At 38.8% G+C, this 15549-nt stretch overlaps 1 protein-coding gene across 3 annotated transcripts in view; it reads right to left on the bottom strand.

Moving 5' to 3' along the window:
* The window catches only part of iqsec3b (IQ motif and Sec7 domain ArfGEF 3b), a 28587-nt gene that overhangs the window by 5436 nt on the left and 7602 nt on the right, over nucleotides 1-15549 (bottom strand). For all 3 annotated transcript variants that reach the window (XM_051871133.1, XM_051871134.1, XM_051871132.1), the window contains exons 3-14: nucleotides 14856-14973; nucleotides 14434-14742; nucleotides 10794-11452; nucleotides 6112-6273; nucleotides 5391-5513; nucleotides 5084-5250; nucleotides 4367-4506; nucleotides 2521-2646; nucleotides 2325-2424; nucleotides 1737-1895; nucleotides 1002-1091; nucleotides 876-916 (exon numbers count right to left, since the gene is read on the bottom strand). In XM_051871133.1, the coding sequence (XP_051727093.1) occupies nucleotides 876-916; nucleotides 1002-1091; nucleotides 1737-1895; nucleotides 2325-2424; nucleotides 2521-2646; nucleotides 4367-4506; nucleotides 5084-5250; nucleotides 5391-5513; nucleotides 6112-6273; nucleotides 10794-11452; nucleotides 14434-14742; nucleotides 14856-14973 (2194 nt within the window). The remainder of the gene's footprint in view (nucleotides 1-875; nucleotides 917-1001; nucleotides 1092-1736; nucleotides 1896-2324; nucleotides 2425-2520; nucleotides 2647-4366; nucleotides 4507-5083; nucleotides 5251-5390; nucleotides 5514-6111; nucleotides 6274-10793; nucleotides 11453-14433; nucleotides 14743-14855; nucleotides 14974-15549) is intronic.

Raw genomic sequence — 15549 nt, 5'->3', positions numbered from 1 at the left:
AATTTTCTTTAAGGCGAAGGCTGTATGTGTGAATGTGTTATCAGCGCGTCTTATTAGAATGCACTGTCGACATCATTTCCACTTAAGGACTGGCATAAAGATTTTTAAGTTTAAAGAATTTCACCCCACAACAACAGCAGCTGTATGCAGGATTAAAACACAGCAGTCAGCAAAAGCCTGAATGAGAGGCCATCGATTACAGATCACGACGAGGGGCAGTGGGTGGTGTTTTCTGGGGGACGGCAGTGCTGTTATTGCTCTGCACGAGTGGTGTGTGTTTGCAGTGAAGACACCGAGGGCAGGTGTCTCCATTCTGATGGACAGAGGGGACAGAGTGAGCTCAGGGGTCAAAAGCAAAGGTCAGGGAGTGGGGGGACGGTGGGGAGGTTATCTCTGATTCTGCAAGGAGATAGTGATGTTAACTACAATACGTGCTGTCACCACCTACAATGACTCTAAAAAGTTTGGAAACACCCTAGGTTTAAATTTGGGATTATGCAATTATCATTGAAGACAATAATTTTCGTACTGATTGGATAATAGTTTCTTTTTTAAGTTTATTGTGTCAGCAGCACACCTTTATAGCTTCACTGATTGATTGACAGAACAACAGATGCATCAGAACACAGTTTGAAGATGCTTTATAAATAGCTCTAGTATTTTTCTATGCTCTGAATTCATTTTTTAATATATTTCCATAGTCCCTTATCAATGCAAAGTCATCACTAAAAATTATACAGATTTATGCTGATATTATCCAAAATCCCACTTTGCCTGGGGTGTTTCCACACTTTTGGAGGACACTGTAAATACATGCACACAGAATCGGAACATAATTTTGCGCTGCGCTCACACAACGATTTACTGATACAAACCTCTACCGTGTTGCTCCCCGTTTTCTCATAAAAATCATCCCCTGCAAACCACACAAATATACAAGACATCAAAAATAGGCTTAATGTTGTGTATGAGCATGTGTGTGTGTTTAAGTGTGTGTGTACCTGAAGCAGAACTAGGTCCAGCGTGGATGTCTAGTTGTGTGCCGTTCTTGTTAGTTTGATTTCTCACAACCTGTTGTCTTTCTAGTTCCCCTGAGAACCACATGCATAATTCACTTTAATGATGGCCACAACCATAGCATTCAAACCACAGAGGAATGTAGAGAATTAATTTTTATTAAAGCTAACCTTTAGGTAATGATAATTTTCTTTTACATACAGCACATCCCCTTATATGCTTAAAAATAAAGGTTCTTTATTGGTATTGATGGTTTTCGTGAATAACCTTTACCATCCATGAACCTTTCCATTGCACAAAATGTTCTTTATAGTAGAAAGGTTCTTCAGATTATTTAAATATTCTTCGCACTAAAAAAAATGGCTCTTTTACAAACTTTTCACTAAAAGGTTCTTTGGGGAACCCAAAATGGTTTGCTTGGACCGCTGCAAAACCCCTTTTTGAACTGTTTTTGTCTTCTCTGAAGCTAATGTGAGAGATGTTTACCTATACAAAACTCACCACTAAGATTGTTTAACGTGTTGCTGGGTGGTTTCTTACTGTTCCCTAGATTTTAGCTTCTCAATGTAAGTCTATGGGATATGTTTTAGACAAAACATGGACGTCCAGAAACACAGAGATTATTTTTATGTTGAAATTTTTAACAAATGTGACTATCACTACCCTAAAGAATGTGAACATGAGTAAATGAACACACAGTAACATGCAAAGACACTTACATTCAATGCGAATTTGTTCCATCTCTGCCACCTCTGCGATGCTCTCTCTCAGGTCCTCTACAAACTTGAGCAGCTCTTCTGCGCTCTGAGAACAGAAACTCACCACCTGCTTCTTCTCTGACGAGAACGGAGACAATATCGTGATTCCATGAGGGTAATCTGTGATGGAAAAAACGCATTGTATCGTATGTATCACATATCTGATACTGCAAATATTGAGTAAGGTCCTGCCTTGAGGATTTGTTAATTTTTCTCTGTTTTTATGATTTAAAAAAAACATGTATGCATCTGAATTAGGTTAAAAAATAACAAAATGGTACTTAAAAGGAAATTAAAATTGGGTAATTCTTCAGTAGCAACTGAATTATATAAAGTAATACAACAATACAAAAAAAAGTAAAAATATTTCGAAATTTTAAAATATATTTATTTTTGGATTTATTTATAATTTTTTTTCCATGGTAGTAATACCCAATATAACACTTTCATGGTCAACTATAACTAACAATTGTAACTATATTTTTAATTATAGTAAATTCTAAACATATGCTATATTTAACTATGTTTTGTGTGTGTTCGTGTTCTTACACTCATTCTCAAACAGATGGAATTGCATTCCCAGTAAGCCCATGGCCTTGCAGAATGTGTATGTTGCGGCACTCTTCTTCTTAGGGCATAGTTTTAAGATCTAACATCATAAAAAAGAGGGGAAAAAAAGATTTTGTTTATTTTCAGTTGTTTGTTTGTACATGTGCGAATATGTGTTGATCCGTGTGTGTCTCACCACTATCAGGTCATTGAAGAGGAACACCTCCCTCTGATGTGATGCTTGTTTCTGCGGTTTATTTACATCGGTGACCTCATAGAGTCGACTGCAGCACACCAGCCTACGGTGAGGAACCGACAGTATCTGAGGAAGAAATATTGAGAGATCAAAAATCGAGTGAATTCAATTCAAAAGGTACAGCTTCCATCAGCACAGGAAATGAAAAGGGGGATTTCTGATGCAGCATGGGCTGAGGAAAGAAATTAATATTTCATATGGAGGTGCAATGTTTTACTGCGCTGTCATGTGAAGTCTGAAATTATGGCACAAAACTAACAAGCAGTTTCAGTCTCAAGTTTTCTGTTGTTGTTTTTTTACTTTTATACCTGTTTTTATAAACTGATTCACATAGCTGTTAGCATACAGAGGTGGGAAAGATTAATGACCAGAAACTGTAATGTGAATTTCACTGGTTGATGCTTTAAGCAAAGTTTATTTTTACTTCATCATGTTAATCAAACTTGAGACTGGCAAAAGTTTTTGGGGGCATATAAGTTAAAAATAAGTTTCAGACTTATATATGAAACCCATGTTGTTTACCTTCCTTATTATTCTGTAAGTTCTTATGCAGAACCGGATTCATTTAAATAAATAAATAGAATTTTTTTATGAACCAGTTCCATTAGTAGCACAAAACAGACAAAGCAACCAGTGTAGTTTGATTACAGAACTAATCATTGGTCCATTCACTGCATGGCCCCCTCAAATGTGGCCCAAGGATGGCCCTGTTTATATATATATATATATATATATAACAATTTCATCATTTGGCAATGTAGTTACACTTCGTTTTTTCCCTAAATATCTCTTACTTAAAATGGTTAAAGGGTTAGTTCACCCAAAAATGAAAATTCTGTCATTTATTACTCTCCCTCATGCCGTTCCAGACCCGAAAGTTAATCTTCAGAACGCAAATTGAGATATTTTTGTTGAAATCCGATGGCTCCATGAGGCAAAATAACGACTTATATAGTGATGCCCGATTTCAAAACACTGCTTCAGGAAGCTTCGGAGCATTTTGAATCAGCGGTTTGGCGCGCCAAAGTCACGTGATTTCAGCAGTTTGGCGGTTTGACACGCGATCCGAATCATGATTCGATACGCTGATTCAAAACGCTCCGGAGCTTCCTGAAGCAGTGTTTAGAAATCGGCCATCACTATATAAGTCGTTATTTTGTTTTTTTGCCGCACCAAAAATATTCTCGTCGCTTTATAATATTAATATTGAACCACTGTACTCACATGAACTGATTTAAATATGTTTTTAGTACATTAATGGATCTTGAGAGAGGAAATGTCATTGCTGGCATTACTTGATTATTAAATTGTTTAATAAATGCTAGTTACTATGACAGAGTTCAAGATAAATCTTTTCATCTTACTGCTGGAGCTGCCAGTTTGCTACGTTTCAAGCACAAACTCCTTTAATTCACTCCTTTAAGTGGATTATATTAGTGGAGTAATGTAGAGAATAGTGAATGAGAGTATAGGGGGGCGATTTCGAACACAGCCAAGGTCTTCAGGCATACTAGAAACTTCCAGGCTGGTGTTTTGGGGCAAGTTGGAGCTACACTCTGCAAGACATCAGCCCTCCGTTGCACAAGTATGAGTGATAGTAATGCCAATGTTTGGCTCAGCAAGACCCACTAATAAATGTAATTTTGATGAGACGGTTGTTCGGTCAGCTATCTCACTGTCTCTAATCACCTTTTCAAATCTGTAACAGGTGCAACCCAAACCAAAAGGTGATGCACTTTTCACATTTACGTGACCTTTGTGTTTAATTGGTAGAGAACTGACTCACCGTCTTCATTCCAAGAATGCTTTGCTCCACCCTGGTTACATAGGTCACATGGTCCTCGTTGGAGCGCAGCTCCCTCTGCTGAATCCGCTCATAAATGCCGGCTAGCATCTCCCGCGGAATATCTGCCCCATCGTCCACTCCTGAAGGTGAATTTATTTATTTTTTAATAATTTTTTTTACACTATAATACAAATGCAAAAATAAGGCAGGAAAAACTGTGTACATTAATGTTCTGGATGGCCTGATTAATAGGAATTAATCTTTTGTTAACAAGGACCACACCATATAGAAAAGCAGCCTTTAAGTAACTTATTGCAGTTTAAAGTGAGGATTTATTTGGCTCTATTGAAAAGTCCTATTATAAACTAGAGCTCAACAAATAATATGCTCTGATTTCATTCCAGTCCCCATGTCTTTACATCTCACTTTAAACAGCTCTCTTATACCGTATGTGTTTGCAGGAAGTATGGCAACAGATCAAAAACTATTTGATCAGAGACCCGGAATCTGTCCAACACACACACACACACACACACACACACACACACACACACTGCCTACACTCCTAGGAGATAATCAGAATGACTCTTTTGATATTAAAAAATGCTAATTTAAACATGGAGATGGAAAGCTGATTAAAATTGGCAAGATTTAAAATCAAATATTCAATCTCTGACCTCAAAACACCAACACGCTCCAAAGCACACATTAACACACCTCGTAGGTTGCGTATGAAGTCTTCCAGCAGCATCTTGCGCTCTGGTTTTATGTTGGGACTGTACATGTCTGTGTTCAGCAGCACGATGGCAAAGGCCAGGATGAAGATGGTGTCGGGGTTGTGAAACTGTTGCACCACGTCAGGGTTACACATGCAATACCTCTGACTGAAAGAAAGACACAGGAATGCACATTTTAGTAAATCTACTGCACCCAGTAAAAGCTGTGGATAAAACTGCCATAGTTAATCTGAAAAATTGCATGTGTGTCAAGGAAATGACTCTTCACTGGTATATGTGATTCTCACCTGAATGCTTCAATGAGTCTCTCGACTTTTTGAGCTTCTCCTTGCACTCGCACATGAGCCTGAAACTTCCTCAGAGCTTCATCCAGCTCCAGCATAGAAAAATCCATCTCATCCACCACACAGCTGAGAAAGAGAGAGAGAGAGGCACGTAAAACTCATAAATGCGCTCTGTTTAAATTAAGAGACCAATTTATGAAGCTCCAGCACTGTAAGAAATGAAAATGTGCCGTTATTACCTTCAGTGGTTGGTTCTTAAATTATAAACCCCAATCCTGAATATGCAGTTATATTCATGCGCTGGTTAACATTGGTCAGGTTAATGTCATCATATTAACCCTAATTGTAATGTATCCCTTTCAAAACAAGAATATAATTTTATAGTTTATTAATTAATGTCATAGTTTAATATTATGTATTGACACAATATTTTTTAGATTTTTTATTATTTAGATTTACAGTTTATTGCCAATTCTGAGTTTTTTTTTTTTTTTTTGCATAATCTTGCATAATTCTTTTTGCATCATTTTATTTCTATATAGTATATTTGTACATATTTTTACATAGTTTTAAATTCAGCTGGTTTATTATATTTATGAGGGATTATATAGATGTTTTACAGGATTTAGGACTAAACCTTTGCCTCATCAGACAGATCGTCTGCAAAATTACTATAATACAGAGAAAACTATAGTGCATAAGGGTTTATGAAGACATGACTCACTCTAACACATCTCTGTTGAACTGCCTCTTGCTGTTACCCAGGAACTCTCCAATCATCTGTCGGCTCAAACCCTTCCTCTGCAACAGGAAGTGAGCCACACCGATAGCTGTGTCCGGAATAAAGCCCCTGGATATCAAGAACTGGATTCCTTTGTCTGGATTTCTGCAGGAAGATCACGAAAGATGTAGATGAGTACTAACAACTGATTCTTCTTTTTCTAAAGAAGCTGGAGCTAACACTTTATATGAACTATCATTAAGACAATTAGCTAACATTACATTATATAATATACTTCATGTACATTTAATGAAACCTTTTTTTTATATTTATTTATACTTGAATTTACAATACCCATTAAAAGTTCTTTTTTTAAAGAATTTTCCACAAAAATATTACAAGCAAAAACTGGTTCCAACATTGATAATAATAAGAAATGTTTCTTGAGCAAATCAGCATATTAGAATGATTTGTGAAGGATCATGTGACTGAAGACTGGAGCTTGCATCACAGGAATAAATTACATTTTAAAACATATGGAAAACAGATATTTTAAATTGTACGAATATTTCATAATATTACTGTTTTTACAGTATTTTTGATCATATAAATGCAGCCTTGGTGAACACAAGAGACTTCTTTCAAAAGCACTTTAAAAAAATTCCAAACTTTTGACCAATATTGTACATGAATTAAGCATAATTGAATGCTTTTTTGCAGACATATTTTACTATGTTAAAACCATTAAACAAAATTCTGCAGATTTCTGCCCAAAATCAGAGCAGAAAATACACAAACCACAAACCTGCATTTAGTCAGGTTGTGTGAAAGTTATTATGAAGTGTTTCCAAGAAAGAAAAAAGAAAAAAAAAACGGAAGAGGTTTGTGTCAGGGTAGCCAGGTTTTCACAACAAAACCTGCCCAATTGCTACTCGAAACTAGCCCAATCGCGTTTCGGGGGGGTCCCCCTGACTCCAGCTTTGTGGCGGGGTTCCCCTGGCAAAATTCTTATTTGGGGGATAAATATCATGTTATTTGGGGTCGCTTCAACCCACGGACATAAAAAAACAACCCGCGGCAACCGTGTTAAAGTAGGAAAACCGCGGACTTGTCAACACTAATTTGTGTGCTTGTGCGCAGGTTTACATATATAAATGTGTTATGAGAGATATTCATAGCGACAAAAAATACAGTATTTCAGATTACTCTTTCCACATCCATTAACATCATTCTGTTTCAGAGTATCTTATATTTATGTACACTACCAGTCAAAAGTTTGGAAACGGTAAGATTTTAAACGTTTTTAAAAGAAGTTTCGTCTGCTCACCAAGGCTGCATTTATTTAATTAAAAATTATTTAATTAAAAATACAGTAAAATACAGTAAAAACAGACATATTTTACAAATATGTCTAAAAAATTTACAAATTGTAAAAAAAATTTTGTGTACAATATTTTTTTTTCAGGATTCTTTGATGAATAGAAAGTTCAAAAGAACGGCGTTTATTTGAAATATAATCTTTTGTAACATTATAAATGTCTTTACTGTCAATTCTTACTGACCCCAAACTTTTGAACGGTAGTGTATAATGTTACAAAAGCTTTGTATTTCAGATAAATGCTGCTCTTTTGAACTTTCTATTCATCAAGGAATCCTGAAAAAAAAAAAAAAAAGTACACAACTGTTTTCAACATTGATAATAATAATAAATGTTTCTTGAGCAGTAAATCATCATATTAGAATGATTTCTGAAGGATCATGTGACACTGAGGAGTAATGATGCTGAAAATTCAGCTTTGCCAACACAGGAATAAATTACATTTTAAAATATTTTCAAATAATATTAAAACAGTTATTTTAAATTTAAATAATATTTCACAACAATCACTGTTTTTACTGTATTTTTAAGTAAATAAATGCAGCCTTGGTGAGCAGACGAAACTTCTTTTAAAAACATTAAAAATCTTACCGTTTCCAAACTTTTGACTGGTAGTGTATGTACACTACTATTGGGTCGATAAGAATTTTTTAAAGAAATTACTTTTATTCAGCAAGGCTGGATTAAATTGATCAAAAGTGACAGTAAAGACCTTTATAAAGACATTTCAAATAAAGCAAGTAGTGAAAGCAAGGAGTGTGAAATGAAAAACTCAGAGTGGAGCTAGAACAGAATTATTAAAGGACATTGCTTCATTATAAGTTGATTTAAAGGAAAAAATAAGCCATATGGTCTTACTTTTTTAATGGACACCAGTGAAAGTTTCTGTTTTATTTGCACTATTGCATTGAGATGTTCATTTATAATAATACTGATATTTCTTTCTCAGTCTCTCTCTGTATTTGTCTGTTTCTTGCTTTCTTTAGCACCGCATTCCGAGATGACATCACTGTAACGTGCATTATTTCCAGCACGCTGAACATCTTCACAGGTCACATCCGACCTTATACGGGCAAACGCACGTGCAAACATGCACACACACGTGCGTCACCCCAAACGTGCTACTCATTGTGAGTGAATGGCTGAAAAAATTACAATATCCACATACATCTTGACAGAAACCTTGTAAAAACAACATTGTCCCTTAGTCACACAGCCTGAGTAAAACTGTGCCAGTGTAGATCACCTGGTTACCATGGCAACCGTGGTGCTACTCACGTCAAGCATGTCAAAGTGAATCTGATCTGAGATTTCAATTGAGTGCTGATGCACTCTGAAGCCTCTGAGGATTGGCTTTATTCTCTCTCTCTCTCTGTATATGTGTGTGTGTGTGTGTCTGAAAGAGCTACACACACAAAATGGAGCAGAGAAAGAGCTTCACAATCACCCCTGAGGGAGTATAATATAGTCTTCTTGAGTATGTGTGTATGTATACATGTGCAAGTGTGTGTGTGTGTGTGTATGTGTCAGTGTGTATCAGCAGGCATAATGAAAATGCACTCAACTCTTTATTCATGGGCAAACTGACCCGGCAAACAAAAGCTCTTTTGTGAAATTATTTTTTATTTACAGCAAATGTACCTGCCAATAAATTCTATTGTTTTTAAATTAGATTTAGTGGGTCTTGCTAAGGCACACATCACTATTAGTGTTGCTCATATTTTGCATTATTATTTGGAACAAATCTATCAAACGTTTGTTTGTTCGTTAAGACCTATAAACCTTTAAACTGTTTCAAAACTTTCGAATGAGACTTTGACAAGCCGAAATGTACCATGACAAACTTTGCTTTTGTAGTTAAATATTATAGTTATATGAATTTCTTCAAATTTAATTTTACTTTTGTATATTCAAATTGCAATTCTACATCCTTAAGTTCAGAAATTGAATCAATATCTTGAAACCAGAATATCATACGTAGTGTTCAACGTGAGGGTGGGCTCTTTGGACTTGGGCCAGTAAATAAATATGTAGCAACCACCCAGAAGACCCTAGCAACAGCATAGCAACATGCTAAAAAAAACATTCAGAGCACCTTTCTTCAAAAAATGAAATGATCTAGGGACAGATTAACTTGAACCGTACCATGACAGAAAACATCAGTTTTCCTCATGAAGATCATAAGATTTGCAGTGCTGTTTTTGTGAACTACAACTATTGAAAATTGTTTTTGGTAGTTAAAATAAAGCTAAAATAAAATATAAAAAACTTAAATGAAATGTTGCCTTGGCAACTAACTGAAAAAAATAAGTTTAAAGGAACACTCCACTTTTTTTGAAAATAGGCTCATTTTCCAACTCCCCTAGAGTTAAACAGTTGAGTTTTCGAATCCATTCAGCCGATCTCCGGGTCTGGCGGTACCACTTTTAGCATAGCTTAGCATAGTTCATTGAATCTGATTAGACTGTTAGCATCTCGTTAAAAAATGACCAAAGAGTTTCAATATTTTTCCTATTTAAAACTTGACTCTTCTGTAGTTACATCGTGTACTAAGACCGACGGAAAATGAAAAGTTGCAATTTTCTAGGCCGATATGACTAGGAACTATACTGTCATTCCGGCGTAATAATCAAGGAACTTTGCTGCCGTACCATGGGTGCAGCAGGCGCAATGATATTACGATTATATATACCATGGTTGCAAGGCACGCTCCCTGTGCAAGCAGGGGTCACAGGCACTGCGTAATATCATTGCGCCTGCTGCACCCATGGTACGGCAGCAAAGTTCCTTGATTATTACGGTAAAACTCAACTGTTTAACTCTTGGGGAGTTGGAAAATGAGCCTATTTTCAAAATAAGTGGAGTGTTCCTTTAAAGGTGCAGTGTGTAAATTTTGGCGCCATCTAGCGGTGAGGTTGCAAATCGCAACCAACGGCTCAGGCCACCGCTCACCCCTCCCTTTCAAAGCACATACAGAAGCTACGGTGGCTGACACAGGACAAAGATGTCGTTGTCTAAACAGCAAAGAGTAGCTAGTCAAGCAAACGTGCTCTGTAAAGCAGTTTGTCCATTTAGGGCTACTGTAGAAAAATGGCGGCGCAATGGTGTATGTAGAAAGAAATGGCTCATTCTAAAAGAAATGGCTCATTCTAAGGTAATAAAAACATAACGGTTCATTATGTAAGGTCTTTATACACCAATGAAAACATAGTTATGTATATTATATTGCATTTCTGTCAAAAGATCCTCCTAAATTTTACATACTTGACCTTTAAAAGAAAGATTTATCTTTAATCTTTGTACTCACACATTGAAGAGGTTGAGTCCTATGCGGTAAAGGCGTTTGCGTGCAATATCCGTCGACAGCGTGCCACAGGGCGTGTCCTGGCAGTGTGGGCGGGGCAGAGACAGAATCATCGTTTCACACGCTGATGTCGAGGTGCTGCTGCTACTGACGGGCTCTGAGCTGTTTTCCGCCGTCTCGGGCGCAATCTGATTGGTCTGTTTCCCCTCCAGTCCCGCCCCTGCTGTCAGTGCATCCAATCCGGTTGGCTGTTGGTTCTCTTTCTCTTCCTCGCTGGGAGGTGGAGCTGGAAACTCAGGCGCTGCCGGGGCTGATGATGCCGACTGGCCTGCGATCTTTCCCCCCTTTTGGGGTTCCGAGCCAGTCTCCTTGGATACGCCGTTACCAAGGGATACCGATTCCAGCATGGAGGAGGAGGAGAGGCGAAAGTTGTGGTTATCAATTTGAACAGTCACATCTCTGAAAGCCATCATGAGTTTACTGGCACTGCGGGGTATGCTCTCCCCACAGCCGCTCGACGTGGCCTCCTGTAGGGGGTCCATCAGGAGCCCCTCGGAATGGGATCCAGAGGGAGGGGCCGCAGAGGACTTCTCTCCTTCCCCGTCTCGAACAGAACTCCAGCTGCTCAAAGCCTCGTCAATAGACCGTGCTAATGACTGAACCTGGCAGGGAGGACAGAATAGAATAGAATAGAATAGAATAGAATAGAACAAATTTGAATAAAATACAACAGAACATGAAATAGAACAGAATATAATAAAACCAAATACAACAGAACAGAACAACATATTTGAATTGAATAGAATAGAACAGAATAGAATAGAACCAAATACAACAGAATGATCTTTACAACGGAACTGAGTCAACATTGAACTGACTTCAGCTGAACAACAGCCAAAATGCATAATTTTTCTGTTATCACTGTAAAGCTGCTTTGAAACAATCTGTATTGTATAAAGCGCTAAATAAATAAATAAATAAATAAAGTTGACTTGACTTGAATAGAACAACATATTTGAATAAAATAGAATAGAACAAATTTAAATAAAAATAGAACAGAATATGACATATTTGAATTTAATGAAATAGAATGGAATAGAACCAAATACAACAGAATAGAACAAATTTGAATAAAATAGAGCAGAATACAACATATTTGAATTTAATGAAATAGAACGGAATAAAATAGAACCAAATACAACAGAATAGAACACCATATTTAAATAGAAGAGAATAGAATAGATGTCACGTTCAGTACTGTTTAGTTTCTGTTTCATGGACTTTCATTTGTCACATGTTCCTTTGTTCAGTTTCCCGCCACTCGTCTGTCTCCCCGGTTACCATCGTTATTAGTTCATATGTGTCAGCTGTGTTCTATTAAGTTCCTCCTGTTCACTCTGTCCTGGTCCGATCTACGTTACGTTACGTTACGTTGTGTTGTGTTAACCCTGCCTGTCTGCCTATGTGGATTGTTGTAATTAAACTTGGAGTATTTTGATCTATTTGTCTGTCTTCATCTTCCTATCTGAACACAAGTGTTACAGAAGATCGGACCGCACAAAATGGACGACCGGGCTTTTGTCATCTTGCCATCACCAGCCCCCTCGACGACGAGACCCTGAAGTTGCTTTTCTGGATCGGGGCCAACTACAATCATCCCGTCGACCTCCCAAACACCAATGGACTGAACTGGATGGAGACTATCGTTAGGTGTTTGGAGAGCATCGTGTCCCGATCCAGAGAGCAGCCAGACCCAGAGCACGCTTCTACACCAGCAACCACGGAGATGTCACGTGAGCCCCCCGCAGACCGAGCGGCACCACCCACCGCGACGAGAGAGCCAGAGGAAAAGAGAAACAGTGCCCCAACGTGGTTCAGACCAGGGGTGTGAGCCCGTGACCCCAGTGGACGAGGGAACAGAAGCAGAGGACTGGCTGATCGACTTCGACAGGGACTTGTCATCTCCCACCCTATCCCACCCATTATCTGAATCTTCATCGTTGTTTAAGGACACCATCATCATGTCCAGTCTCCTGTCACTTCCACCACTACAGAGCTCAGCCAGTCCTCCAGCCCCATCGCTTCTGGATGTTTGCAGCCCTGCGCTGTCTCTACGCCCTGTCAGGATGTCGAGCTGCAGGTCGGGCAACCATCAACAGCGCCTATCAAGGAGAATCCGGCGGCTCCGCCTCTGGCCTCGGATCCCTTCATTCCATCTCGGCCTGTCGACCTGTCGGCTCCACCCTGGCTCCTCCCACCTTCGGCTCCTCCAGAGACCCTCGTCCGAATTACTCCACCGGGTTCCCTCGTCCCGTCAGCTCCCCCTTAGTCTGTCGTCTCTCTGCCTACACCACAGACATCCGGGCCATCCGCTGCGCTCTGTCCCTCCTCCCCTACAGCTACAGCGGGCTCCATCCTCCCTGCGGGGTCTCACCAGCGTCGTCCCTGTCCTCGGGTACTCTGGCTCCACCTACGACGCTCAGCATCGAGACATCGCCTGGGTCTTCTGCACTAGCGATGTCGCTCAGCTCCCTCGACCCTCGGTCTGCGCCTGCGGGTCCACCGGCTCTGTCTCCGACAGTCATCCCCCAGCTGTCATCAGCCTCGTCACCACCTGGACTCCTCCCTCCCTCGGCTCCGCCGTGGGCTGTTGGCACTTAGGGAACTCTGGGTCTGTGCCATCGACCAACCACCATCATTGTCACCTGTGTCTCGTCATCCCACTATCACCATCCTTTCACTTCATCCTGCCATCATCTCTCCTTGTCTGCCTCTCACCATCCCTTCTCCATCACCTTGTCCTCCTCCAAAGCCCCCTCCGGCCCTCCCTCTGTTCTGCCACGGCTCAAAGTTGCACCTTGCCGGAGGGGGGCGATATGTCACGTTCAGTACTGTTTATGTTCAGTTTCATGGACTTTCAGTATGTTTTCATTTGTCACATGTTCCTTTGTTCAGTGTTCCGCCATTCATCTGTCTCCCCGGTTACCATTGTTATTAGTTCATATGTGTCAGCTGTGTTCTATTAATTATCCTCGGTTGTGTTTGATATTTTAGTTAATCCTGTTCACTCTGTCCTGGTCCGAACTACATTACATTATGTTGTGTTAACCCTGCCTGTCTTGCCTGTTTGGATTGTTGTAATTAAACTTGGAGTATTTTGATCTATTCATCTGTCTTCATCTTCCTTCCTGAATACAACTTTTACAATAGAATAGAACAAATTTGAATTAAATAGAACAGAATACAAAATATTTTAATTTAATGAAACAGAACGGAATAGAATAGAACCAAATACAACATAATAGAACAACATATTTGAATAGAATAGAATAGAATAAAACAGAATACAACAAAATAGAAAAACATATTTGAATAGAACAGAACTGAATACAATAGAGTAGAAAAATAGAATAGAGCAGAATGGAATATAATAGAACATAATACAACAGAATAGAATAACATTTGAATAGAACAGAACAACAAAACAGAAGGACAGAAGAGAAAGAACAAATGCAGTAGAATCAAGCAATAAAATGGTATGAATGAATAGAACAGAATAGTTTGTGTACTTGAACTAAATATGCTGAACTGATTGCACAGAATTCTTGCTGTATCATCATGTATGTTAATGGTGTAACTGTACCTGTTCTGTGAATGTGTCCTCCAGGTGTGTGAGTGTGGTTGTAGTGGCCCCCGGCAGTGACGTGGAGTGTGTGAGCGGAATGCCCATGAGTGAACATCCTTCCATTAGCGCCCGTTCAGCAGAGAAACTTTCCCTCTGCACCCGGACCCTGCGCACTGACATACGCCGCGGGATCCCACTCTCCAGAACTGAGTTACGGATCTTCTGGAAGTTTTTGCTGAGCTGGTACTGACGAAACGCCATCTGAATCTTACAGGCCGCACGCCGAGAAATTAGAGGACCACCATACTTTTGCTCCAGTTCCTCTATCTGCACATAGATAGATAGATACTGATTAACTTAAAATGATCTCATCTTTTCAAGCTCTTAATATCTCTAACAAACAGTTTCACATGCACAGAAGCCTGTCCGTTGGGGCTTACCTGTTTTTGTTTGAGATCAGGAGAGAGCTCATATTCTGGAGGATGTGAGCAGGGCGGCACGTCAGGCTGATCGTCTTTTTTCTCATCTTTCTGTTCCTCTCCTGCAGCAGGAACCGAGCTGAGGTTTTGAATGACACAAGTGAGCAGTGGCTGACCCAGATTTGCTGTCTTTTAATCTAGACTGATCAGAACCCAGTGCGCATTCAAGACTAATTAACTCTGCTTAATTACTACATGCAGGGTTTCACGGATTTCAAATTCAACACAGTCGTCATGGAAAATGAGGTAATAAAATGAAGGGTTTAGGTCATCATTTCAAATCATCATTTAATTGTCATGAAACATTGAATGAGATAAGCAAAAATTTAATTACAATAAAATAAAATAAAACAGCGTTATTCAGTTTTTCATTTTAAACCATTCATTGAATACATTTTATTTAAATTGCATATATATATATATGAGAATAAATCACAACGTGTATAAAACACTGCTTCTGCTTCTAATTAAATTATTTATTAAATACAATAAAATATTTGGTTACTTGCATAGTACAGTCATAATTATAAATTCTAAAAACCAAAGACTCAATCAAACCAAATCTCAGAGGTTAACACCCCACACAATCTTGCGTAAGCCCATACATGACAAAGCCATTTTCCTCTCATGTTGAGCTCATGAAAAGCGTCTTTGA

This window comes from Ctenopharyngodon idella, chromosome 18 (assembly GCF_019924925.1).
Source record: "Ctenopharyngodon idella isolate HZGC_01 chromosome 18, HZGC01, whole genome shotgun sequence".
Taxonomy (NCBI): Eukaryota; Metazoa; Chordata; class Actinopteri; order Cypriniformes; family Xenocyprididae; genus Ctenopharyngodon; species Ctenopharyngodon idella.
This window is presented reverse-complemented; position numbering and strand designations above follow the sequence as displayed.